This window comes from Agelaius phoeniceus, chromosome 20 (assembly GCF_051311805.1).
Source record: "Agelaius phoeniceus isolate bAgePho1 chromosome 20, bAgePho1.hap1, whole genome shotgun sequence".
Taxonomy (NCBI): Eukaryota; Metazoa; Chordata; class Aves; order Passeriformes; family Icteridae; genus Agelaius; species Agelaius phoeniceus.
The window spans coordinates 7,172,989-7,199,980 of record NC_135284.1 but is presented as its reverse complement, the minus strand read 5'-3'; the positions used below and the strand labels follow the sequence as shown (position 1 = coordinate 7,199,980).

General features: G+C 48.0%; 3 protein-coding genes across 8 annotated transcripts in view; 2 read left to right on the top strand and 1 right to left on the bottom strand.

The window, feature by feature from the left end:
* The window catches only part of CAMKK1 (calcium/calmodulin dependent protein kinase kinase 1), a 101,118-nt gene extending 87,898 nt beyond the window's left edge, over positions 1-13,220 (top strand). For all 6 annotated transcript variants that reach the window (XM_077188808.1, XM_077188809.1, XM_077188812.1 and 3 more), the window contains exon 16: positions 8,498-13,220. In XM_077188808.1, the coding sequence (XP_077044923.1) occupies positions 8,498-8,570 (73 nt within the window). In that variant the 3' untranslated portion in view covers positions 8,571-13,220. The remainder of the gene's footprint in view (positions 1-8,497) is intronic.
* Positions 13,221-19,259: 6,039 nt separating this feature from the next.
* Positions 19,260-21,038, bottom strand: MIS12 (MIS12 kinetochore complex component). Its single transcript, XM_054646785.2, has one exon. The coding sequence runs from the start codon at positions 20,819-20,821 to the stop codon at positions 20,189-20,191; it is 633 nt and encodes a 210-aa protein (XP_054502760.2). The 5' UTR covers positions 20,822-21,038; the 3' UTR covers positions 19,260-20,188.
* A 232-nt stretch (positions 21,039-21,270) lies between these two features.
* DERL2 (derlin 2) lies at positions 21,271-26,257 on the top strand. Its single transcript, XM_054646783.2, has 7 exons — positions 21,271-21,384; positions 21,758-21,823; positions 22,089-22,162; positions 22,570-22,663; positions 23,098-23,293; positions 24,239-24,329; positions 25,407-26,257. The coding sequence occupies exons 1-7, from the start codon at positions 21,292-21,294 to the stop codon at positions 25,510-25,512; spliced, it is 720 nt and encodes a 239-aa protein (XP_054502758.1). The 5' UTR covers positions 21,271-21,291; the 3' UTR covers positions 25,513-26,257.
* The last annotated feature ends 735 nt before the right edge of the window (positions 26,258-26,992 follow it).

The window sequence follows — 26,992 nt, the reverse complement described above, 5'->3', positions numbered from 1 at the left end:
GCATGGCCAGGGCCTGTGGGGAGGGAGGGAGGGAGGGTGGGGGAAGCACTTTGCAAATCTTTTCTGTAGCAGTTAAAGACAAAACTCCCTTCTGCATCAAACACTGGAGATAAAATCTACCCCAAGTCCTCTCAGACTAAATTTCTATTTCTATTTATATATATATATATAAAATATATTTTTAAATATATATATTTTTATATTATATATATATAATAAAAACTCTTTTATAGATGCTGTTCTCTCTGTAAGATGGGTTTGGCCTAAACATATGGAAGGTGCTAAACTTGAGTCTGTTTTTTCACCTGTTAATTTATAATGCTGTGATCAAAGATCCATTAGAGACTGGTGAAGTAAAATAAATTTAATTAGGGTCTAGTTTGGATATATATTGGAGGGTTTAATTCTTCTCTCCTTTCTATGGGCAACAGAAATGGAACCAAATTAGCAGTTTATGTAGGTTTTTTTAACTCAGAATGAGATTATGGGATTTGACCTGGGGTCTGGGGCCCAAGTCTGGGCAGAGACATCATGGTCAGACAAAAGAGAACACTTTGAAATTGCTTTTTCACTTGAGAACACATACAGTGGTTTTTTACACAGTTTTCTGCCAGTTAATGAAATGATGGAACACGTTGCAAGGGGATACTTTGGAGAGTGGGTAGAAATTACTATATTGGGATTAAAAAAGGCACAGAGATCTTGATGACTAATAGATTCATCAACAGTTTTTAAACATGATGGTGTGTACAGGGAGGTTTTTAAACATGATGGTGTGTACAGGGAGAGAATTCCTCTGTCCTTTACTTGGTTCTTACTCTTTCTCCTTCATTTTTGTCACTGAATTCCTTTTAGAGCCAGGATTCTGGGCCATCAGTCCAGTAAATAACAGCTGGACCAGTGGCCCAATCTGGACAATTATTTTTATATAAATAAATTTTCACCCCACAGGATCTATAAGGCTGTGCCTGACAACAAGGCTGTGTTGTCCCAAAATGATTCTTTTCCACCCAGAATCCCAGTCCCCTTCCCAGCAGACTCCCATGGGGGTGTGCTGAGCCTCACTGCACCATTGATAACACAATTACAGGAGTCTCTCTCTGCCTCTCACAGGTGTGTGGGGATTTCAGGGCTCAGCTCAATTAAGGATGATAATTTTCTATGTCCCCAGCTGAGTGTTGGAGACTTAAGGAAGACTTTGTCTTGGAGTCCATAGGCAGACACCAGTTTGGCATTTAAACACCCTGCTCATGAGTGCTGCTGTGGGACACATCTGGAGCATGGCAGTCACAGCTCTCAGCACAAGGGATTTGCTCTGATTTGTTCCTCTTTGCTCAATGCATTCCAAATTAGTTATTGCTAATTGGACACATGTCCCTACCCATGTCTTCACTATCATTGCTGGTCACTGCATTGCTCTAAAATGGGGAAACATTTACTAAATTTGAAGAAAAATGTATTTTATTCTTCCCACTATCCCAGACAGGTGACTTGGAGCAAGGCAGAATTTCTTTTCAAACCCTGCCTGAACTGATGTTTCAGGGTGGTATAACCCTGGGTCTGTTTCCAAATGGGACCTGTTCCCTTCTACCTTAATTTGAGGTGCTTGAAAACCCACCCAGGTGGTGGGAAAACCCCTGGGACCCTTGGTGCTGGTTCCTGCCTGGAGCTGGGTGCTTCAGTATCTGCTCAGAAAAAACAAAGCTCATTTGATCTCAGGGAGCTGTGAAACTTCTGAGCAGCCACATTATCAATGTCTTGTCCTTTATAAAATATTCTTAGGCTTTCAAGATGAGCTGTAAGCCTTCACTTTTGTCTCCTTTTTAAAGTTGCTAGTCAGATTTTCTTCAGTTCATTGAAACCCAGCATCTTTCCCTGTCTCAGCTCATTCTGGTCCTGTGTGTTTTCAGGCTCCTTGTACAGACTGAAAGGTTTATTTTTTAAAGCATTGTGTCACTTCCATTGTTGTGCTGCTGTGTCTGGTGCTCTCAGTTTACAAAACCAAACCAGAGATGGAGCTGCAGCCGTGCTGGGCTGGCCTCTGCCCAGCTGTGTGAGCACTTAGAAATATCCCAAACCAATATGAATGTGCCAGTTCTCCACTGCACCAATCCCTGTGCTTAATTTCTCAGTCTCATGCCATCAGTGCCAATTTTTGGCAGTAACAATTGACTTAATCCTAAATTATTTCATGCACAACTGAAGCTTTGAGAACCCATCTCAAAACTGTTGTTTAAAAGAAAGATACTTGCCAAGCCTCTCCAACAAATGGTGTTGTGTATTAAACACCACAGCAGGGATGCTCCTTTTAAGGCATATGGATTATTATTATTTCAAACTTTGGAAAACATTTTACTGACTGAATCTAATGAAAATAACTTCAAATTTAAATAAATGTGTTGGATCCAATGACATTAATCTCAAGTGAGCCACAGCTAAATGGGAAATATTCATTGTTCAGTGAGTTATCTCTTGATGACAGTGTTATTTCCTCAGGGGCAAACAGAGTAGACACCAAGCTCATCCACTTGTTAATTCATATTGCTTGTTCCCTGGAAAAAACACCCTTGCTACAGATATAAAGTGCCAATGTTATGATTAGAGCTGTGTTAAAATAAGTTTCAAGTGAGCCTGGATTTCTGTAAAGCTTTAGGATCTTGCAGGAGCAGAAAATATTGCTGTAGGAAGGCTCTGCAGAGTTTCTGCATGTCCATCACCCTTGTAGCTGGACAGGAGACCCCAAAATTGGGACCTGCCAGAAAAGCAGTGCCTGCAGCCATCACTGTGCTGTGGACATGTGGCTGCCCAGGAGGAGCTGAGGAAAAAAAGAGCCACACATTGCCAAGCTCTCCTGCACAGAGCCCCTTGTCCCAGTGGCAGGGTCTTCAGAGGGACATAAATCAGATTTTGTAATATTGCATCTCCTTCTGGTTGTAGGTAGGAAATAACTTCTTGTGTTTCTAGGGAAGAAAAAAGGAAAGCAATTAGAGTACTCCAGTTTCACATTCAATCTATTTAATTAGGCTGCATGTGAAATTGCCAGAGCCCCACTCAGTGCTGCCTCAAGCATCTCACATCTGTGCCATTTTGGGGATATACTCTGTAGGAGATCCTCTGGCAGTGAGCTGAGCTCTGCTACCAGAGCTTTCTGCTATTTCATGCCTAATTGATGACTCTTAAAATGGAGCTGTCCTTCAAGCTCACTCCTTGGGATTTGCAGAGGAGGAAACTAAATCATGTGGCTGCATCTTTTTGTAATTTCTCCCTGCATTACCTCCAAGCATGCTGGGCTCTGTCCCTGGAAATGCTCTGGGCAGATGTCTGTGGTAGCAGCAGGGCTTTGCTGTGGCAGCCTTGATGCCTTTAGAGGACACCATTAAGACACCACTGATGTGAAACAGTTCTGGAGTCAACACTGCGAGGACAGAATGGTTTTTTAGCACTCTTTAGACCTGGAAGAAGCAAATCCTCTCCTGGCTGTTATTTATTGCTCTGTTTATCAGCACTGAGCAGTTTCAAAGGCAGATTGTTCAGTGCAGACATACTCAGCAGGTGGAGGGGAACTAAAAGGATGATGCCCCATTTAGCAGTTGCTGTTTTGTACACCTAGAATGGTGTGAGAGCTGCCAGCTGTCACCTCCCTGTCAGCTGGGCAGTGGCCAGGTGTCACTGCATCCTGCCTTTCCTGCAGGAGCTCCCAGGAGAGGCAGTGATTCATGGAGTCTGACAGATCCTGCAGACCACGGCCAGGTTCAAGCCCATCATTAATGGTGGCTGCTGAACCAACTGATGTTTTCTAATTTTCCAGCTCCAGGGTATTTTTTAAGCCCAGTTCAGCATTCACAGCTAAGTTCTGGATTTCTTGTGTTTTCTGCATTTCTTCTGCCTGCTCCACATTTCTCCTAACTGAGTCAGCCCTGGCTTCACCACATTTTATTGCTCTCATTTATTGCAAGTACTACCTATCAAATTAATTGCTGTATTTTGACAGACCCAATTTACTTGCCCATTATGGCTGCTAACACTGTTGATGAAATGTGGTTGTCAGCTCCTCTGTAGGGGATCAGTTGGTATTTTAAAAGCCTACCCTGTTTCTTGCCAAAAAGAGACCCAAAAGGTCACTGCCCTTAGGGCCATATTATCCATGTGGGTTAGGCATAAGGAAGCCAAGGGGGAAAATGAGATAAAAAAAAGTGGCTGGCCCAGGTCTCTGAGCAGAAACAGCTCCTCCCAAAGAGAGAACTGCATGTTTTGTGGAAGAGCCATGCCCCACATGCAGGTGGCACAGGATTTTCCTCTGGAATGACCCACAACCAGCAGTGGGGGGCCCAGTGCTCCTGGGGCTCTGCCCCATTGCACAAGGGACACAAAAGCCCAGAGGTGCCAGGGCAGCACAGCTGGACACCAGCAGTGTGCTGGGAGGCATCTGGAGCTTTCAGCAGTGGCAGGGGCTGGAGTGGGTTTGTACCAGTGCTACCAGTGCCTGTCCTCACCTGTCCTTAGGTAAATGTGGCTGGTGTTCCATCCCCATTCCTCTCTGCACTCTAGGCTGGACAGGCACAGAAATACAAGCTCCTTCACCTGCTGCCATTGTCTTCATGATCACTTTCTTCCTTTGTCTCATTGTTTTGCTCTCAGGGACAGATTCCTCTTAAACACATCTGTATATTTGCATCCATCTTTAAGGTAATTCCATGTCTGTGTTGCCCATGGGTGCTGTAGAAACCTGTGTCCCCTCCTCACCCCGTGTGATTTGTGTGGTAGTGACAGCATTTTACTCCATCCTTCCTTCCTTTAGGAGCAGTTTTATTGCAGTCATTCTGTGTGTGTCACACTAATGTTTATGTGTGCTTTTTATTATTATTTCTATTTGTGATTCTTTGAGCTGCTTTTAGGGAGGGAGGGGTGAAAAAAAACCAGTTGGGTTTTAGCAGGAAGTGCTGCTCAGCGCCACGTTTGCAGAGTGAATAGCTACAGAATTTGGGAAAGGCTGAGCTTTAGAATTTGACTTTAATATTTAGTGGTTGTGGAAAAGAAAAGGCTGGAGCCATCTCTGCTCCACATGCTCCACCACTCCCTTGTGCTTCTGCCTCTGCTGCAGCACTGGGAGGCTCTGGGCAGACCAAAATTGGTTGCTCCAAGTGACCACTTCAGCCAGGACTTCATCAAAACATTGTCACTTGTCCAACCACTTGCACAGACCCTTCTAGGAAGTGTTGATCCAGTTAATTCTGATAAATAACAAAATAACATGAATGCAAACCATGATGAGCTGCTTACAGACACCTCAGTGGGAAGTCCTAGGATCCAGTGGTTAGGCAGGACACAGCCTCCAGCAGGCTGGAAGATCTGGGCTGAGAGACTGGGAAACAAGCACACATCTCTAAATACCTTTGGGAGCAGCTCCAGCACTTGGGAGACTCTGTCTGGCCTGGATTATGGCTCTGAGACACATGGATGGGCCAGAGCCAGGATGTCACCTGCTCTGCATGAGGAAGGACTTGCAGAGATTCTCCAAAAATAGCCAGGAGAAGGCAGGCAGAGGCAGATGGGGACTGACGTGGTGCCACTGCCTCCTGCTGCTGCATTTCCATAGGGAGGGAGGAAGGGACTTGAGCAGCCTGCACTGAATGGGGCTCCTGGAGGAATCCAGGGGTGTGTTTGTGCTCTGTGGGTTGTCCCACACCCTCCCTGCCCCCTGCTCCTGTGTTTGGGAGGGCAGTGTGGGGAGGCTCCCTCCTTGTGGGACACAAAACTCCTGTGATCCCCCCACAGCCATGCACTCTCCTGGGTAACTGCACAAACCAGGCTTTGCTCCCCTGTGCCTTACAAAATGTAGGAGAAATAGAGGCTTATTTCTTAGCAAGAGTTATTTTACTGAGGATTCCCACCCAGCCTCAGGCCTCACAGCAGGAGCCTGCTCCTGTGCAGACATGGAGCTCTGGTGCTGCATCTCTGCTGCTTTTTGGCTGGTGTTTGCCACCCTGAGGGTCCTCTCAGCCTGCCATGGAGGTGTTTGGAGAGGCAGAGGCTGCTCAGAGTGCTGGGACAGCACTGAAGACAGCCCTGACAGGAGCAGGATCAGCAGGATGTGCCAGACAGGGAGCTGGGCTGTGCTGAGCTGCCACAGAACCGAGCCTCTGCTGCTAAATGAGGTGATCAATCATTTGAAGAGGGGGGATGACAGGCACTGAAGGCAGGGCTGTTCCTCAGTCTTTCCCTCAGGAAAATGGTCCATGAGTTCAAGGTCAGGTTTACTGCAGGGCTTTGCTGAAGTGGAGGGAGAAGGGAATATGATTTTTGATCATTTCTGGTTTCTTCAAAAATTGGGTTAGCCCTGTGTGTACTTTGTGTTATTCCTCGGCAGGAAATACCCCCAGAGCCCCCAAACACTGTGTGCTCCAGGCACTGACACTCCACTGCCAAGCTGGCTGTGGAGGTTCTGCAGAATGCCCAGAGCAGCTGTGGCTGCCCCTGGAGCCCAGCAAGTGCCCAGGGCCAGGCTGGACAGGGCTTGGAGCAGCCTGGGACAGTGGAATGTGTCCCTGACCATGGCAGGGGGTGGAACAAGGGGATCTTCAAGGTCTCCTTCCAACCCAAACCATTCCATGATTCTGTGGTACAGCCAGAGTGCTGTGAGCAAGGCTGGACACACCTGGGAGACACCACTGCTTGGAGATGATCACCTCCCTTGTGTTGTGGATGTCTTTATGGTGGAGAAATGGGTGTTTTAGGTGAAGTTACCTGCCTGTGATCAGTCTCTGCCGTGGGTGGCACCTGGAGGTGTCCCCTTTTCTCCCTCCAGTGACAGTCTCATGCTGTCTGGGGGTGGCTGGGCAGGGTGCAGGTGCTGCTCCTCGAGGGTGCCCTGAGTGCAGCACAGCTCAAGCCTTCTGCATGAGAAAACATCAAAAGTTAGGGGTAGGAGGAAAAGGCTGAAGTTACTGTGGTGTGTGTGCAGTGCAAGGAAGTGACCTTGGCTGAGACTCTAGGGCTGCTGCTCTCAGGCTTTGGGGACTGCTATATTGGGGACCTCTGTTTTGGGGACCAGGCAGACTCAGAGAAGCTAAAAAAAAAAAGCCAAAATCACAGAGTTTTTGTGTAGGACAAACTGGGTTCTGGTAGAAACATTCAGTTTTACTGCCATTTACTCCAGCACTTTGGAGAAGCAGCTGTGGGATCAACCCATCCCTCTGATCTTTATTTTAAAAATCAGATTAAAGAAGAGCAAGCCAGAACTCTCCAAATGCAAACTAGATAATTTGGAAACTATGCTGGTGGCCTGCAAGACTTTTCCCTAGAGCCAGATACCTCCTCATGGAGAAGGGCATTCAGGGAAATGGAGTATCAGCCAAGGGGTATCAGGGACAGACAAAGGTGATGCAGAGACTCCATCATCAGAAGGAATGAAAAGGACACTTTATTATTAGAAATCTAGAAATTAGAAGTTCTTATAGAAACAATGGTGGTCCTAAGACCTGATTGGCCTTTAGGAATCTTCTCTCACACTACTGGTGAACTGTGCATACTACACTCCGGAGAAGCATATCTATAAACAATGGTTACAGAAAGAGAGATAATATTGTTTGAATTCTTCCCTCTAAGTTTCTCACAGCTTCCCAGGATTCTCCTGGGAGAACCATGTCTCTCTCTGTTCAGAGGATATGTAATTACTACAGTGGAGAGCTCAGTTTTGGGAGCAGAGGCCAAGCAGGTGTCCAGGCTGAGCTGCCCATCCCTGCAGGGCATCGTGCTGGGCTATTGCTGAGGGGTTCATTGCTGCTTCATTGCTGCTCCCTGTTGATATTTAAACCCCCCCTGCCCTGCTGTGTGCCCACAATGTCTCTATCTCCTGTGAAAAATGCCAATCACTTGTTTCTAAGATTTTAAAAGTTTAATAGTAATAAAATGGTTATAAAAATAGTAATATAATTAGAGTAATAAAAATTTGGATTATTAGGATTAGACAATATGAGACAATAAAAACAAAGAGTTATGGACAGTCCGGGTACCTTTTTCTGGGCAAAATAAGCCTGCTAAAGGACACCCATTAACAGAGGATTAAACCTTAAAAGCAACAGCCTGTTGCATATTCATACACCTCATACATGATGCATAAATTCCATTCAAACGAAGGATTGTGTCTGGTCAGTGTCAACTTCTTCCTCTGAATCCTGAGGCATCTCCAGGGCTGAGCGAGGTGGGGAGAAGTTCGTTTCTTCTGATAAGAGAGCAATAAATTCTTTTTCTCTGAAAGATTTAGGTGTCCTGCTATTTAGGTGTCCACCTTTAGGTGGTTGCTATCTCGGTGAGGGCACCTCAGTTTTTGGGAGCAGAAGCCAAGCAGGTGTCCAGGCCGAGCTGCCCATCCCTGCAGGGCACCGTGCTGGGCTATTGCTGAGGGGTTCATTGCTGCTTCTTTGCTGCTCCCTGTTGATATAAACCCCCCCTGCCCTGCTGTGTGCCCACCATGTCTCTATCTCCCCACACCCTGCAGAACGCAGGGCAGCAGAGAAGCCGCCCGGGACCCGGAGCTGCCCGACGTGTGCGAGGACGAACCCGCGGCCTGAGGGCGCGGCTGCTGCCGGGGCCGGCCGCCCTCACCCTCACCGCCCTCACGGCCCAGCCCGGGGCCTGCCCGGCACGGCAGGAGCGGCCCAGCAGAGCGGAGAGAGCCCAGCAGGAGCAGCCCGAGCCCAGCAGGAGCAGCCCGAGCCCAGCAGGGGCAGCCCGGGCCGGGCGAGCCCGGCGGGAGGAGCCGGGCAGCAGCGGGAGCCCCGGCCGAGGTGCCCGCGGCTCCTCCGTGCGTGCCTTGTGCTTCACCCGAGGAACCGGGCTGGGCTCCTCTCAAGGGGCCTTTCCCCCCACAGAGACTTTCTCCTTGTGTTATTGCATTCTCTACTTCAAGCATCAGGGGAAAAAATGGTGTTAGAGAGACAGGTTTTGTATGGGAGGGCAGCTGTTTTATTTAATGCACTTGGGTACATCAGGAGTGCTGCTGCTGGTGTGGAGATGAAGGCAAAATGTCTTTGGGTATCAGTGAAATGATATGAGATGCTGCTGTTGGAGTGAACATCGTCCCTCCCTGTGTCTTTCTTTCTTTTTCTTCCCTTTTCCTTTTTCCCTTATCCATAGATTGCTTCTAAACTTGGGGTTAGAAGCTTCATCTCAATAGTTCGACAGCTGGTAAGAGATTACACTTGAAAAGGTAAATACAAAAAGGGAAGAAAGAAAGGCACAGGGAGGGATGATCCCTGAGTTTTGCACAGTGTCAGCCCTGCCCCCAGCCGTGGCTGTAGTCAGGCAGTGCTGCAGAGCAGAGGAGTCACAGGAGATTCCCTGGATGTGAGTGAGCCCTGGATGGCACAGAGCCCCGGAGCATGGGGATTTGCTGCCACACAGAACAGCTTGGTGCTCCAGGGACAGCTGCCAGGGCTGCTCTTCCAAAGAGCTGGCAGTGCTCCCACTCCTGCACCCACTCCTGCACCCATGGACCATGGTCTCCAGCTGAAAAGAGTGGCAGGTTTGGGCTTTATTTTATTTCATTTCCATCTCTTCACTTATTTCTTGTGTACCTGATGCTTTTAAACTTTAATTTCATTAAAATGACCCAAACTGGGAGAGGTTCCTAGGATGGAAAATGTTGGTGGAGGGTTTTAGAAAGATACAGAGCACAAGTTGACAACTTGATCTTTTAATTTTTTTTTAAAAAGGCTTTATATTTTAATTTTGTTTTAAGACTCTAATTTTTATGCATGTACTGATGCTGCTATTTTATCCATAGATTGCTTCTAAACTTGGGGTTAGAAGCTTCATCTCAATAGTTTGACAACTGGTAAGAGATTACATTTTAAAAGGTAAACACAAAAAGGCAAATACAGCCATTTTTGTGGCTGTTGACTGTACAGACTGTGTGGATAATCAGGAATTTCACTCTTCCATTCAGAGAGTAAGAACCAGTGACATCCATCTGTCCAAATATATGTCATTATTTTCCCTTGAGCCTTATGGGGTCTGAACATGCCCCTGGGAAACCAGTGGGATTGGAATCTTATTTTATAGTACTTAAAGAAGGGGCATGATTAAATTTGGTTCCTACATAATCATCTTAGTGTCTGTTTTTAGGTTAATCCTGAGGACTTGGGACATTGTTCCCTCATTTTTTGTGCAGGGGGACACATGTATGGGGGTTGTTGGTAGTGACTGGTGTATCCTGGTGCTCCTGTTCTGTTTGCTGCAATCTCACTCAATGGTTCCCAACATTTTCTAGCTGGGCTTTGCTGCTGGTGCCTTCTGTGTGTCCCCAGCCTGTCACCTCCCCTCACTCAGCCACCCCAGTGGGATGCCCAGCACTCCCCAGCCTGGGCTCTTCCTTGTAAATATTGGCAAAATGGGAAAGAATATTGCAGCTTCACTATTGAATGGAGACCTTTCATGCTGAGAGCTGCTGTTGGATCCTGTCAAGGTTGCTGCTCTGGGGCTGAGCTCTGCCCTGCTGCTTCCAGGTGCTAAATCCTGCCTGGTTTTTGGTGTCTGCACCAGCTGTGAGCTCAGCATCCCCTGAGGAGCCTGCTCCTGCACCAGGAGGATGCCCTGATCCTTCCCCCAGCCTGGGACAAGGCACTTGCTGCTTGTAATGAAGATTTAAGTACCCAGAGGTAGGGAGTGAAAAGTCTGAGAGCTTTTTCATCTCACCTCATGCAGGATTTCAGGGCTGCAGGGGATTCTGCAAATGGGAAGGATTGTCCAGGTGGAACTGCTGCCTGTGGAAGGGACAGCCTGTGGATACAAAGTGATCTGTCCTTCAGTTTGTGGAAAAAACTTTCCCCAAGACAGGGCCAGGGAGTGACCTTGGAACAAAGACACATCTCAGGAACGTGCCAGGCAGAAAAGGGAGTTCTGGTAATCCCCATCCCTGTGGAACTTCTGAAGTCTGAGCAATACCTGGGTTGTGCTCAAAGAGCTCTAAGGAGGCAAACATGGGGTTAGTTATTGTATTTTTAATCTGTGGCAAGAATAATTTGCTAACCCAGGCAGTTGAGGTTATTTTAGTGATGCCCAAGGCTGTTCTCAGCCTTAATTAAGCAACCAAACAAATGATGAGTTACAAATGAGCTCCATATGATGTTCCTTTAGTGGTACCTAAATCATCACTTCAGTTTTGGAGAGAAATTAATGGTTTTTATGATTATCTCAAAATCTACTTTGAAATATTTGCCCTTTTAGCTAAAAGAAATCCTTCTGGAGCTGTTCCCACAGGTCCAAGAACCACTGCCTTGAGCTCTGAGCTCGTGTCACACCTTGTTTCTTCAGCAAATCTGCCAACAGGCTTTCCTTTATACCCCCAAAAAACCACCCCTATGGTGTCACAAACAGCAGCCTGAAAACCTGCATGAAGTGAGATGAAAAATGTGCCCTGGCAGCAGGAGAAAGGCTCAGATAGCAAAACCAGGCTCTGTTCCACAGCTGCAATGAAATCCCTGCTTGTTTATGTGCATGTTAGAGCAGCTCAGGGCAACTGGATCTGCTCTGGAGAGAGGAAGAGGCTGAAGAGAGGGGATTTATTTGAGAATAAACATCCCAGGCAAGGCAGCACTTTCAGCTCTCCAGTAAAATCATTCTCTTCAGCTGGATGGGTAAATATTTGTCTGCTCCTCTCTGTGATGGAGGGGATGGGGTTCAGTGTGGCTCTGCAGAGCAGGTGTGGCACACTCATGCTCTGTGGTTTTCCCCTCCAAATCCTCCTCTCTGCTGTCCCTGGAGCACTGGGATGCTCTGGCCTGGGTTAGCTGGGCTTGGAATCACCAGCAGGGCTCCTCTTTCCCCCATTACCATTGCATCTGGTCAAGTTTTCCAGACTCTTGCAGGCTGAGGATGATTTTTTTGAAAGAAATTTCTCATTTGGGGGAGCAGCACATATCTCTGATCTCCAGCAGGTGCATTTGTTTGTCTTGCTCAGTTAATGGCTCTTAGCCTTTGGTTCTGGGGGTAGTGCTAAGTAAAAATCCTGGTCAAGTCCCTTCTGTCCTGCCCTGGGGAATGCACAGTCCATGTCTTTAACCCTTTGGGCAGGAATGTGCTGCTGCCAATGTCACTCCTGCAAGCAGATGAGGTTTGCAGCATCAGGGCTGCTGACTTTGTGTAGGGCTCCAACCAGAGGGATCCTGACAAGGAACAGTGTAGCTGCTCCATGCAAAACAAACAGTGGATCCATAAAACAACTCCCAGGCTGCACTTCCATTCCTTATTTTTTGCCAAACTTGCAAGGAGGAGCTGCTGGGAGAAATTTCACGTTCCTTCAGCACAACTGTGCCCTGAAGCCCTCAGCAGAGCTGCCATGGGGGAGTTTCTCCATTTGTGGTGTGTGGCTGGGAGCTTGTTTGCTCTCCCCAGCTCAGTGCTTTCCCTCCCATCTTGCCCAAAACCCCAAGAGCTTTGTCCCAGCCCCTGAGAGGCCCAGGCTCCCCCAGGGACAGGGATCCCAGTGGATTTCCCAGGGCAGGAGGGCTGTGCTGGGGGATGCCACTGGGAACCTGAGCACCTCTGGGGTGCAGCAGGGAGACTGGAGAGCAGGGAGTGGAGGGCTGGTGTGGAAATGGAGCTTGGATGAGGTGCCAGACCTCTCTGCTGGTCTGTCGGGGAGTTTGCTGAGCAGAGCAGTGCAGGACATTCCTTTCTGGCCCAGATCCTTCTGCTCAAGTCCACGCTCAGCTCGAGTCCCTCCCAGGCTGAATTAACCCACGTTATGCCATGACCCTGTTGCTGTGAATGCAGCCTTCCATGGGATGAGGGAAGGAAAGCAGCTCCTTCCCTTCCTGGAGAAAAGCCATGTACGCTCAGAGCTGCTGCTGGCAGAGCCCAGACCCTCCGTCAGTACCCACAAAGCCATCAAAGCGCTCCCAAAAAACGGTGTAAATGCAAGAAAACATGAATTGCAACCCTTGAGGGTACAATGCAGATCCTCTGTGCTGTAATTTTGCTGCTCTTTCTGATTTCTAGGCCTGTTCTGTTGGTATTTCTGTCTCTTGTTGCACTTGAAGCTGAACCTTTGCCCCTGTATGTGCTCTGCTACGATTCCAGCATGATGTAAATGCACTCAGTACTGTGACAGCACGGGGCTGTTGCACTGTAAATATGTACCATGAAGAGAGAGGCTATTTTTTGCATGCTTTTGTACTGTAGAACCGATGAGAAAACGACAATAAATTCCACAGAGATGACGCTGGCTGTAAGTGCAGTTCCTACGGCAGCTGCCCCAGGGGGCTGCGACTGAAGCACTCACTGTGCGTGTCAGAGCCCGAGCCCTGCTCTACGCTCTAAGCCCCCTTTAGCCCTAAGGCCGGGGCCGGCTCTAAGCCGACCTAAGCCCCGATCTCAGCCTAAAGCCGCCCAAAGCCCGGCCCGGCCCCGCCCCCTGGCCGTTCGTCACAGAGCGCTCCGCCTCCCAACCAATCAGATCGCTCAGTCACGTCCCGGCCCCGCCCATCACAGAGCCCTCTGTCTGTCGACCAATCACGTCTCCCGCTGGCGTCAAGGCCCCACCCCCTGCATCTCCGATTCGTCACAACGACCTCTACTATTGCTCCGGACCCATTGTGTCGTCACTGTGCTCCTATTGGCTGACGGTGAGCGGGGCGGGGTTTCAGCCGCCTATATAAAGTGCGGCGGGAATGCCAGGTTCGCTGGGAGCGCAGCGGCGGCGGCCGGGGCGGGCGGAGCTCTGCGCCCTCGGCCCCGCGACGCCGCAACCTCGGGGCCGCCCCTGCCTCGCAGCGCCGCGACCCTGCGGGCCCGGGCTACGGGGGGGTGAGCGCCGCGCTTGGGAGGGAGGTGGGAGCGCCCTTCGTGGCCGCTCGCGGCCCCCTGCGCCGGCCCCGCCATCTCCCCCGCCCCAAACAGGAGAGGGACAAAGTGCCGGGACCCCCAGGTCCAAGAGGGACAGCGAGAAAATGCCGGCCCCTCAAAATCGAAGAAGGATGGAGAGCAGCTCCGGCCGGTCAAAGCCAAGTAGGTCGCAGAACGGCCGGGGGCTGCGAGGACGACGACAGCGGCGAGCCCCCGCAAATCGCAGGGGGACAGAGAGAATGGCCCCCCAGAGCGGAGGGCGATGGAACCACCGCACCCTAAATCGAGGAGGGGCGGAGAGCCTGCGCCGGCCCTCCCTAAGCCGGAGGGACATGGACACAATGCCAGATCCCCCCATATCTGAGAGGGGCAGGCGCAGAAGGTCCCCCCAAAAGCGGATGGGGACCGAGACCACCCCCAGCCTTGCAAAGGTGAGGAGGATCGAGAAGCTCCCCATCATCCTGCAGGATGAGACGGGCGAGGACACGTCCTTCCCAAGCATCCCCCAGGGCGAGGGGAACGGAGACCCCTCGAGCACCGCCCCTCCTTCCCCCGCCCCCGTGGACGAAGCAAAATAAAATTGGCAGGAATCCAATTTAACTGCACACCGAAGGCTTTGACTGATGTTTGTCTTCCCGAGGAGGGGAAAGGCACAGGGAGACCCCTGAGCCCTCTCCCTAGGCGAGAGGAGGATGAGACCTCCTGGCAACCCCAAGGGCCAGATGAGCATGGGGATGCCCCCCGTCCCCCCAAAAGAGAGGAGGAGGGGGAACCTCCTGCCCCAGCCAAAGTCAATGACAAACACAGACCTGCTCCACTTATATGATTTCTTTATAGGAAATCCTTATTTAATTTCACATATAAGGAAACAGGGCTATCTTTACATTTCAGTGACATCTTCACAAAGGTAAGTGCATTAAAATTTGAATTCTACCCTTTTCCTCTCAAGCAGCACATTGCTTTGTCTTCAAGTACAAAAGCAACAAAGTCATGACAGGTAACAGTGGCTGATCACGTTGTTACTGTCACAGTGACTCCCAGCTCACTTCACCAGATCCTCCGTTGTTTTTTGTTGCCCAGTGAAGCAGCAAAACCTTTGCCTGGTTGTCAAACATCATATCCTTCTTCTATCAGTCCTTTGCATCACTCTCGCATTTCATAACTGAAATCAGAAAAAAAAAGTCAATTTACTTATCATTTCTTCAATATTCTCCAGTCTGGAGACAGTTGCATCCTAAAGAAAAAATACATCTCAGTAAGCATCACCCAGCAGTTCCTACTATAGGAGAGTCCACATTGTATTCAATGGAAGCCTTGGGAAAACAGTGGGGCTGTGCTTTGAGGAGTAGAATTGTCTACATAAAAAAAATTTTACTGGAAATTTTTTCTTTACAATAGCACCTGTAAGTGATTTTTCTTCTTCTGCTAGAGGGAGAAAGTGAAACTGGAAATGTTTCCTTTGTAAAAATATCCATCCTAGCTCACATTTCAGAACACTTCCAACTCTTTCACAAATTTGCCCATTCAGAACATGAACTTTTTCTGTAGCCTTGAAGATATCACTGGTGCTAAGGTCTTCAGCAATGGGATATGAGCCTGGCAGACTTGATCACCATGGGCACTGTGGCTGCTGAGCCCATGAGGCCCATGGCAATGGCCTTTACACTGCTGGTTAACAAAACCATTATTAACCATGGTTAGTTTTTGGCTGCACACCCCACACACCTCCCTCCTGACCAGAAGCACTCGCGCAGGGGCGTCCCAGGAGCAGCTGCAAACCACACAGAGCTTTTTTGAAGCCATCAGAGGCACTGAGAACAGCCAGGGACTAGGCTGGGGATGCCCCTCAAGAGCCCCAGGCCAGGGCCTCTGAGAGCAGCCTGGTCCCTTCCTGGATTAATGCTGTCCATCTACTCCAGGTGGATTCATACCCCAGCATTTTGTCAGGGAGTAAATAAAACACTGAAATCAGAACTGCTGGTTCCCTGGGAATGCAGTGTCCTGGTGAGGTCACGTCACTGCCACCACGGCACATCCAGCCCTGGCATGTCCCAGGCCACTAAATGCCCCTGGAGCTCGTGGTCATTTAGGATCTTGCTGGGGACTCAATTTGGGGTTGGATCCAGCCAGGTAAATGGCTTGAAATCTGCTTCCCCTAATTTTCTTGTAAGTGGGCTACGTATCAAAATGGATTTCTAGAGCAGTAAATTATAATTTAGTGCCTATTATAATATTCATTAAGAGCTGCTGTCTGCTGCAGTGTTACACCAAATACTAATTATTAGAAATTAAGGTGACAGGAGGGATTCATATTCTGAATTGTGTAAATGGGAGTAATAAGAGCCTAGGAGGGATTAGCAGACAAAGCAGCAGGAGGATTTCCTTCCTCTGGGGAAATCAGGGGTAATGGAATCCCCAGCAGGACAGCACTGGGAGGCAGGGCTGCCCAGGAAAGGGGATAGGATGAATCAGAGCTACAGAGACAGACCCCAAGCAGAGGGGTCATAGCTGTGACCACTGGGTTCAAAGTGTTCAGTTTTGGGGCATCACCACCATCCAACCCTGTGGATTGGCCTCCAAAGGCTCCATCTTGCCTCAATGCTATTTTTCTAGGGTTTTTTTTGCTTGGTTTGTTTATTTTTTTTATTCCTCTTCAAGCTGAAATTAAATTCCTACAATGGTTTTGTCACAACCTAGTCTAGTAAAAGGTATCTCTGCTCATGGCAGGGAACAGATGATCTTTAAGGTCCCTTCCAACCCAAACCAAACTGCAGCAGGGTGAGATGGATGCAGAGCAGGATAAACAGCCAGGGAAGCAGCCAAAGCCATGTAGAGCTGTGTGAGGGACATGGTTTTTTCTTTTAAATCACATTCCCTCTCTCCTATGGTTTAATTAGGGGGAAAAAAACCTCTCATATGTAAAAGTGATTCCTTTATTGCCAAACATTTCCAGGTTTTCCATTTTCTTCTCCTTAAGTAGGAAAAAAATCATTTACCATGTTCTTTTCTAACAGTTTCCAGGGATGTCCCACAAACACGGCCAGGAGCCACCAGCAGCCAAGCCCTGACTGAGTTTCTTTGCTTGAGTAAATCAATGTTCAGCCACTAATGGGAGCTGAATGCCCATTTTCCCTGCCCCATTTATTTTATTGCCAGGGCTGAGGTGCAGGGGAGGCAGCACTGGGGCAGCTCTCTGGAAATCCCAGTGAGCACTTGGAATGTTCACTCCCATCCCATTTTATCGTGTGTGATGGGCAAACACATTAGGGAAGAGCTGCTGCACTCACCAGCTGGAATAACTCACAGTGCCTGGCTCACTGTCCATCTCCATTAGTTTTTATTTGGAATTTCCACAGGGTTCATTTTAAGGATGGGGGTTGCTCTTGCTCAGTTTGTACCAGCAAAAATCCCTGTGGGAGAAAATGTTTTGCCACAACAGGGGTTTTTTTTCATTATTAGAGTGAATAAGTATCTTTTTCCCTGCCCTGTTGGTCCCTTCAGCCTTGCTGTGGGATGTGGACAGGGGTGGGAGCCCTGAGCCACCACCAGCTTGAGGTGAAGTGATTAAAGCTTGTGGCTGCCACCAGCATTTCCTGCCTGTAATTAATGCTCTTAATGAGGAGGCATATGGTAACCCCCTCCTCCCCCGGCATTTTGCCAGGTGTGAGTTCATTAACAGCTGCTAATTACACCATTATTCAGCATATAAGTCAAGGAGGGCTACACTGCTCCAACTGCCTGTGAATGCTGCCAAAATTTCTTAGTTTAAATTTTCTCTTTTCTCCTTATACAGGGAACTGAACCCCTGGGGCTTTGCATCCCTGGGACACAGAGCCAGGACATTCCCTGCTTTCTCTGACCCCTGTCCATGCACAGGGCCTGCAATTCCAGCTGTACTCCTCCTCCTCCTCACAGCCAGGACATGCTTTTATTCCCAGGGGGGAGTTTTGCTGAAGTCTGGTAGTCCCAGGAACTGTAGAGGGGCTTGAAGCCATTCTCTATCTGATGGAGCATCCAGCTGCCATGACACCCTCAGCCCCATGGATCCTGCATGTCCCAGAGCAGGAGGGCATTATCCTGGTGGGAAAACCAGTGGCTTTATTCCTCTCAGGCCTCAGCTCTCCTGCTGGGGTGTTTATTGCACCAAGTGCTTGACATCAAGGCTCTTTCTCCTGAAAAAGGCTTTTGGAAATGTTTTACCAGCAGCTGGTTGCAGTTTTTACATTGGATGTTATGAAGTATCTCACTCCCAGCCTGGGGCTCTGAATATTCCAGCTCCATGCAAGTATTGGGAGAAAATGAGCATTAAAATCATCTACCTGGAAGTTCTGCCCCTCCTTTCCAAGCCAGTGCCAGGTCCTGCTCCTGCATCAGCCTGGTGCTACCCTGTCTGTGCCTGCCTTGTCACCAGTGTCACCTCTGGATCTGCCTCTGAGAGGCAGGGAGGGAGGGCAGAGTGGGACAAGGACAGATGGAGAGGCCACTGGGGATGGAGTCAGGGTTTGTCAAGCTGCTCTAAGGCTCTGAATCTCCAGAGACCCCACGAACACATGGATGTGATTTGGAGCTGGGAGAGCCTCACCAGTGCCATTGGATCCAGCCTCTGTGGATGTGGCATTTGAGGACAGGTGAGTGTGGCCTGGGGGCAGTGCTGGGGGAACTGCTGGGCTTTTCCAGCCCAGAGAATCCTGTGGTTCCATGAGCTCCCTGCCCGAGGGCGCTGCTCCTGCACCGCTCTCTGGAGCAGCAGGGTGAAATTTATTGTAAAAGATTTGATTATGGTGACTGCAGTGCTGGGAGCGTGTGTGGGAGGATGGCATTTCTGAGAGCAGGTGGGAAGGGATGATCACAGGAGGGCCTGAGGGTTAAATCCACACCAGGAGGGTGGGATGATCAATCCCAGATTTTGCTGTGGACACATTTCCCTGGTTGGTGACACAGCAGGACATCAAACCCAGGGGTCAGGGAGTGGGGCAGGCACAGCCCAGTACAACCACTGTGCCCAGCACCCCCTCACCCAGCACTCCAGCTGGGAGGAACCCTGGCCTGGCACTGAAATTGTCTCTCTGGCTGGGACAGGAGAAACCTGTGAAAATGGGAATAATTCCTTTTTGAAGGAAAATACAGTGTTGGGGTGTCCAGCTTTCTGCCAATCCTTGTGTGGTCATTCTGGGCACAGAACACCCAGGAAAAATGTCTCCTATTTACTGAGGATAAAACAACTGATGCACCTGAGGAAACAATCATTGTTGATGTCCAGGAAAGTCACACTGAGCTGGGAAAAGAGACCAAGGTCCTGTGGAGCAGATCCCTGGGCCGGGCTGCTGCTGCCCTCTGCTGCCAAGTGACGCTTCTCACATCTCACTCTTCTCAATCCAGGGAAGAAAGAATTCCAAACTGTGTTTTAGGTTTTCAATACACTTTTTTATTGCAGTCACCTCTAAATTATTCACACGGTTAATGAATTTTAAACCTCTATGCTAGTAAAGTAGAAATTAATATTTTTAAACAGGAGATTAAAAAACTGCCATGGAAAGATGCACAGAATGTCAGGGATTTTGAATTAAGTACAGAGAGAATAAGTTTAATTAAGACACAAGAGCTTATCAATATTCAGAACATTTTCACAGGAAAATCTGATTAAATGTTAATAAGAGAAACTTTGTTTAGTAGGAAAGGGACACTGGGCAACAAAAAAACCCCCAAACAAATACATAAAGCAACATAAGGTGAAGTAGGACAAAGTGATGGAATTGCTCATTTCCTCCAGTGGCTTCTGCTCTGTGCTGAGAGAAACACAAGCACAGGTGGAATGGTGAGGAAACCTGAAATTCCAGAAACTGAGCTGAAATTTGGTTTGATGCCAACAGATCTCATCAGAACCTTGTCACCAGCATCAGTGTCATCCTCCTCCCTGCATTTCCTCCTTGCTGACTTCCCAAACACAGAGAAAGGCACCGTAGCCATGGCCAGGCAGCTCCTCGGCCACGGGCAGAGTCCCCGTGGCCTCACTGACCTCAGGCTGGAAACACCTACACATTCCTACAAGTCTTAACAAGGCTTGGTTTTTATAACCCTTAAAACGGGAAGTGCTACATAGTGTTCAAAGGTAACATTCAGTGTTTTCAAACGCCGGTTGTGCGACCCAAAACTGAGGAAGTTGGCTTGTAAAATGTAACTCAGATTGTTTTCTTCCCTTCCTGCCTTAGGGAGGAGCAAACGGGCACAGTTTAACAGCTTTCAGACCAAATCCTGGCAGCACGAGTGGAGTAAGGGGAAGAGAAGTCCCTGTCATTTTAAGCAAGCTCTCTGTATGGCATCTGCTGCCTTCTCAGAATTTCCATTACATTAACTGATCATGCTGGTTAATTTTTTTGCTCTTCTCCTCAACTTCTTTCAGCACATCCTGCAATTTCTTAGAGCTCTGTGTCAGGAGGGCAAAGCTTTCCTTGAAGTTGCCGGCGCCGTGCTCCCTGCAGATGTTCTCAAGCCCATCAAAGCACTGCAAAATCTTCTCCAGCTCGGCCTTGACAACCTTCTGCTCCTCCAGCTCTGCTCGCAGCTCCTGCTCCAGGACTGCCTGTGCCCTGCACTGCTGCTGCAGCTGCTGCAGCTCATCCTGCAGCGCCTGGAATTCCTCCTCGCTGTATGGATACTGCTCCTGCACCCTGTCCTCGGGCAGCAGCACGTTCTTCGGGATGTTCAGCACCAGCTGCAGCAGCATTTCTTCCATTTTAGAGAACAGTTTATCGAAGTGCTCCTTCATGAAGAGCAGGAATTTCTCGGTGCATTTCCGGATCTTGGAAGGGCTGATTTTGCAGCCGGGAATGCTGTCCAGCTTCTTCAGCATCACGCCCTCCACCACCAGCATCATTTCGAACAGGTAATCCTGGAAGGCGATGTAAACACGCAGCATGCAGGTCTGCGGCGTGAACCCGAAGAACTGCGCCTCGTAGACCATGGGATCCACCGACATGGCGGCGAGGGCAGGGGCGGCCGGGCCGTGAGGGGAAGGTGGGACTCACAGGGCGTTACCCGAGGCAGTGGGGCCGCTCCTGCCGCTGGTGTTCGCGGGGCCCGGGGCCGCTCTGCCCAAGGACGGTTCCGAGACGCGCCGCTGACGCCGCTGCTTTCCCGCCTCGCTCAAACACCGCCTCAGGGCACCTCAGGCGCAGCCAATCAGCGCCCGCCAGGGCACGCTCCTGCCCAATCACTGAGCGCTCCGTCCCTCGGCGGGCGAGCCAAGAGCGGCCTCTCGGCCAATGACAGCGAGGGGTGGTGGGCGGGCATTGCAAGGCGACCAATAGGAGCGCGGAGAGGCGGCCGCGAGCTGACCACTCGGCCAATGAGAGCGCAGGGCGGAGGGAGGGCGCTGCGGTTCAGCCAATGGGAGCGCGGAGCGTCGGGCGGGCGCGGAGGCGGGCGGGCCGGGGCGGGGCCGCCAAGATGGCGTACCAGACGTTCCGGCAGGAGTACCTGCAGGTGCCGCCCGTGACCCGGGCCTACACCACCGCCTGCGTCCTCACCACCGCCGCCGTGGTCAGTGGCGGCCGCGGGAGGGAGGGAGGCTGGCAGGCCGTGATGGGAGCTGGGAGCGGGGTGGGGTGGCCGTGGAACGGGCGCCCTCAGGCACCGCCCGCGCTCAGAGCCGGGTCTGGAGTCCCCAGACCCCCTGAGCGATTCGGGATTCCCGGAACCGGGCCCGGGAGAGGTGAAAAGCACGAATGAACAGCAACAGCGCCAAAGGGTTGTTGTATTGAGGCTCCAGAAAACTCACAGTGCTGATGTGACTTGCTGGGCTCTTTTTGGCACGCAGGAATGGGTTGCTGTTTTGGGTGTGTATTTTTTCTTCTTCCTTTTTTTTTCCTTCTTTCTTGTATTGATCCTTTCAAAATGTTTTCTTCTTTTTCAGCAATTAGAACTTATCACGCCCTTCCAGCTGTATTTCAACCCTGAGTTAATATTTAAGCACTTTCAAGTAAGTGTTTTCTGAAGCACTGGAAGTTTTTAAGTGTGCTGTAGAGTTTTTTAAGTGTTTGTCTTCTCAAAACAGTGTACTTTTTGTATTAAAAATACACTTTTTAAAAGTTACTGTAGCCAGAGTGCAGACCACTATATCTTAAAATAGGTCTTAGTCTCATTTTCTGTAAAGGAGATTTCAGTTTCATTGTTACTTATTTCTCTACTTAGACAATAAAAATAAGCTGTCATGTTTAAAGTCCTTGTATTTGTCTTATTTCCAGATATGGAGGTTAATCACAAACTACTTGTTCTTTGGACCAGTTGGCTTTAATTTTTTATTTAACATGATCTTTTTGTATCCTTCACCAAGTTGTGTTGGTTCCCTTGGCAAGCAGAGCTCCAGAGTGCAGGAATGTTGCTGTACCTGCACACAGGACAGGTTGAGGTCCTGGGAATTCAGCAATGCCAACTTCAAGGGCTTCAAGGGGGTCTCCTTTTTAAATTGTCAAGAATTTTGCCAGTTACTTTTTTGGTGTTAAGAATTTGTACAAGACTGATCCTTCAGGTTGGTGCTGCAGGAGAAAATTCCAGGTAACTTTTTTATCTCCCGGCTCACCCTCTGTGCTGAAGTATCCAGAAAGAGCCAAGTGATGCAGTAAATTGACAAAACACTTTTAAGCTGATGTAGAAGTGAATAATTTCCTGCTTGGATATGTCTCTGAACTCTCTTGAACACTGGAGTTTTCCTGACCTTGGCCTCAGATACCGCTACTGCCGCATGCTCGAGGAAGGCTCTTTCCGGGGTCGCACGGCAGATTTTGTATTTATGTTCCTTTTTGGAGGACTTTTAATGACTGTATCCTTTCTGTTTTAATTCCAAGCTCCTTTAGTAAAACTACAGAAGTGTGAAGGAGAGCTGAAACTGCATTGTTACTGTTACTTTGTTGCACAAGGAGTACTGATATTTGTTGGTGTGGTTTTGAATATTTTGGGATTGTTGCTGGGTTTTTTGGGCTTTTTCTGCTTGATCATGGAAATGAGGTTATCAGGGAGCTGTTCAGATGTGGGATCATGCTCAGGTTGTCTGTGAAGAATTAAATTCTGCTTTAATGAGATTATTCATGCTGCAGGTAGCCCGAATCCTGCTGCACCTGTTGGATTTGATGGCCAGTAGTTTGACATCCTTACACCTGAGAAAGTGGATTTACCAGCTGTGTGGAAAACACAAGATCACAAATTAAGCTGTGAAATTCCTGACCTCACAAGAGTTTCCTTAACGAGCCATGGCAGCTTTTTGGGCTGTTTGTGAACCTGGTGTTCCTGGGACAGGCGTTCACCATCATGCTGGTGTACGTGTGGAGCCGCAGGAACCCCTACGTCCGCATGAACTTCTTTGGGCTCCTCATCTTCCAGGCCCCTTTCCTCCCCTGGGTATTGATGGGCTTTTCTCTGCTCTTGGGGAACTCCATCATTGTGGATCTCCTGGGTGAGCAGTGGCAGTAATCTCATGAGGATCTGTTCCTCCTCGTGTTTTACGTGAAACAGAAAATGGGGATTTGTCCCATTTCCGGGCTAATTAATGCTTGGTGTTAGTTCTTCTGATATATTTATTATTTTATATTTTTAGTGTTTTCTGATTTCTAGCCATTGTAGCATGTTTTGTGCTGTGCCAAGGATGGAAAGAGCTTGTGATGTTTTTTATTTTCTGATGTTTTTAATTCTGGCTTTTTATTGCTTGGAATCAGCCCTGATGCATCATCTGACCATAGCATCAGTCTACTGAAATAAAATAGCTTATATTACTATTGTATCAACTCTAATAGAGCCAAAACATCAGTACTTTTAATAATGACAAGACCTCTCCCCAATATTAATGTCTTGTAGTGTAAGTTAAGCTTTTTACCTGTTGCTAGCTTTCTTCCTTAGGTTTTGTGTTTCTGTATCATCAAATCCAAGGGCTAATTAATGCTTGGTGTTAGTTCTTCTGATATATTTATTATTTTATGTTTGCATTTTTAGGCTTTTCTGATTTCTAGCCATTGTAGCATGTTTTGTGCTGTGGTAAGGAAAGAAAGAACTTTTGATGTTTTGGCTTTTTATTGCTTGGAATCAGCCCTGATGCATCATCTGACCATAGCATCAGTCTACTGAAATAAAATAGCTTATATTACTATTTTATCAACTCTAATAGAGCCAAAACATCAGTATTTTTAATAATAACAAGATGTTTTCCCAATATTAATGTCCTATAGTATAAGTTAAGCTTTTTACCTGCTGTTAGCTTTCTTCCTTAGGTTTTATATTCCTGTATCAAATTTTCTGTGAAAGAACAAATGTGTGTTGTTTTTCTGAAAACTCTAGTGTAAAGCATTTGAGAATTGTAAAGGAGAACTACTGAAAAACCACCTTTTGGCTTTTGTTTCTGTACCAGGCATTGCTGTTGGGCATATATATTTTTTCTTAGAGGATGTCTTTCCCAATCAGCCTGGTGGTGGGAGGCTCCTGAGAACACCGTCTGTCCTGTGAGTATTGGTGTCTGCTTTGGAAGAGACGTGGCAAAAGTGCTTGTTTGGAAAACTGTTTGCAATTCAGTCACATCATTTGGGCAGAGTCAGAACTGGGGGGGTGTCTTCTTGCTTTTTATTGAACTTGTGTTGCCAAACAAGGGGCTGGAATTTGTTAAAGTGGGAACCAACTTAACTGGAGAAGAGCTAGAGGGTTTTATCTTTGGTTTCTCTGATAACACTTTACTGACAGCACCAAAGCCATGTCCCCTGCTGAGTGTGAACAGTGGCTGAGGTACTACAAATAAGATATTTAATGTTTTGGTTGCTTTCTTCTGTAAGTCATCCTCACATCACAATTTTGGGAAAAAAAATCCTTCAGTGTTTGTAGTGTTTATAGCTCCCACTCAGTTCTCTCTTGTGTGGTGCTCTCCCAGAAAACCTCTGATGGTTGTTTTCCACAGTATCATAAGACTATCCTGAAGATGTCTGGCACAGAATATACATAAATAGCAGAATAACCTCATTAGTCTTGATTTGGGATCTCCTTTATGGTGGCTCCAAATTGGACAGCATAAACCCCACTGCCTGGGCAGGCTGTTCTTGAGGGAGGAGACTACCACAGGGGTGATGGTCTTAATTTCATAATTGGTTTTGGGTGTCACAATGTAACAAGGATGTAAAAACTGTCAAGGAGTGCTCAGAGGAGCAGCATGAGGATGATGGTGAGGGGTCAGGAGGGGCCACATAATAGGAATGGCTGAGAGCACTTGGTCTGCTCAGCTGGAGAAGTGGAGAATTTGGTCCAACCAAATGCTATGAGCTGACAGCATGTGTGCTGTCCTGATGTTGTTTTTCACAGAATCATAAGACTATCCTGAAGATGTCTGGCATAGAATATTTATACATAAATAGCAGAATCACCTCATTAGTCTTGATTTGGGATCTCCTTCCTGCTGGCTCCAAATTGGAGAGCATAAACCCCACTGCCTGGGCAGGCTGTTCTTGAGGGAGGGCACTGTGCAGCATGTGTGCTGTCTTGATCTTACAGTGAAAGCTGTGTTTTAAAGGCTAACCATGCTTTGTGTTTTGCAGGAAAGCAATATTTGACACCCCAGAGGATGACCCCAACTACAACCCCTTGCCAGAGGAGCGGCCGGGGGGCTTTGCCTGGGGAGAGGGGCAGCGCCTCGGGGGTTAATCAGGGCCTGGGGCTGCCACTGGCCTGGCTCCAGCCCCATGGGGACTCCTTCCCCAGCACAGAGAGGACTCTGACAGCTCTATGCTTTGGAACACAAGCACTTTATGAAATGCAGTCTCACCCGAGGCACTCCCAGCACCCTTCCCCATCGGGGAATTCATTGTGCTGGACATCATCTAAATCCAGTGGAGCCAAAAATGTAAAACTGGAAACTGTTTCCTGTTAACTTCAGTTAACAAGGCCACACAAGTACTTGTTTAAAGTGATTTCTAAAGCATTTTTTTCAAGTTATTTGATACATGAAACTCTATGGGAAACTTTATAGAGGACAAACCCAACTTTTTGGGATTTAACTCATTTTTTATTCTTGGATAAAACAACTGCAAGGTGATTGAAAGGCAAAGTCACCATTTCAATGGCAAAAGGTTGTTTAATCTGAGGTGCTGCTGTCTCCAGTCATCTTTGAACTGCAGGGAACACAACATGCAGCTTTTCACTCTGCCAGCTGGATTTTTGGAATGTTCTGCAGGCTGAGGCTACATTTTGGTGGTTTTTTTCCCCCAAAGACTGTGTGTTCAGGTGCCCACAGTGGTGGTTAAATAGGTGTGCCTGCAAAATCCACCCCCATGTGCCGTCTGCTGTTACTGGATGACCTGCAGCACTGGAGAAGGAAACTTGTCTGGAGTCAGGACTCAAAAAATGATTATGAGTTGAATAAAATATCTTGTGGATCCTTTTTGGTTAATCCTCTGTATCATCCTGTAGTGCTGAGGCAGCAGGGGCTGGAAAAAGCAAATCCTTGAAGAGACAGAGATACCTGCAGCTTTTCCCACAAGTGTCTCAGAAGTGCAGGACACAGCATTGTCTGGTCAGGATGTGAAATCTGTGGTCTGTGGATGAAGTTTGTTGTGTCCAACACAGGCCAGTGAGACTGAGTGGCATTTATCTTAAAGCTGCATTGATTATAAATATCTCTGAGCAGCCACATAGGAATTTGGAGCTCAGTTCAGCTCATCATGGTCAGTTGTTCTTAAATCACCATAGAAAGTACTGGGTGGGGTTTTATTGATTATATCATAATAGATAAAAGGAGTTAAAGCTGCATCTTCATTATGCATTTTAGAGGATGGGCTTACCCTTGACACGATTATCTCATTTAGTCTCAGATTTTATTTTTCAAAACTGGCTACAGGTTTTAGTTTTTTCAATTTATAGTCCAGGAGAGAAATGTGTGGGGATCTCAGGGGAAATGGTTTGTCCACGAGCAGTGTGTTAGATTCTGATAAAATGTGTGAGGTAATTTGTGTCTGCATTTTTATCTGTTAAGGGTTATAAAACTTACGGAAGCTTTGGAGGATTTTACAGGTTTTTTTGGTCTGTTTTTGGGTCAGTTTTGATTGTTTCTAAAGCAGACTTCTAGTGCTCCTAGAGAGCCAAGAATGAAAGTGTTTAGGACAATGTTGCTTCAGCGTAGGTTATG

Bases quoted from the DNA above. Each gene is read 5' to 3' on its own strand.
- MIS12 (XM_054646785.2), bottom strand. From the start codon at position 20,821: ATGTCGGTGGATCCCATGGTCTACGAGGCGCAGTTCTTCGGGTTCACG.
- DERL2 (XM_054646783.2), top strand. From the start codon at position 21,292: ATGGCGTACCAGACGTTCCGGCAGGAGTACCTGCAGGTGCCGCCCGTG. The intron at 21,385-21,757 runs GTCAGTGGCGGC...CTTCTTTTTCAG, and splicing joins TCCTCACCACCGCCGCCGTG to CAATTAGAACTTATCACGCC. The intron at 22,664-23,097 runs GTATCCTTTCTG...GAGCCATGGCAG, and splicing joins TTGGAGGACTTTTAATGACT to CTTTTTGGGCTGTTTGTGAA.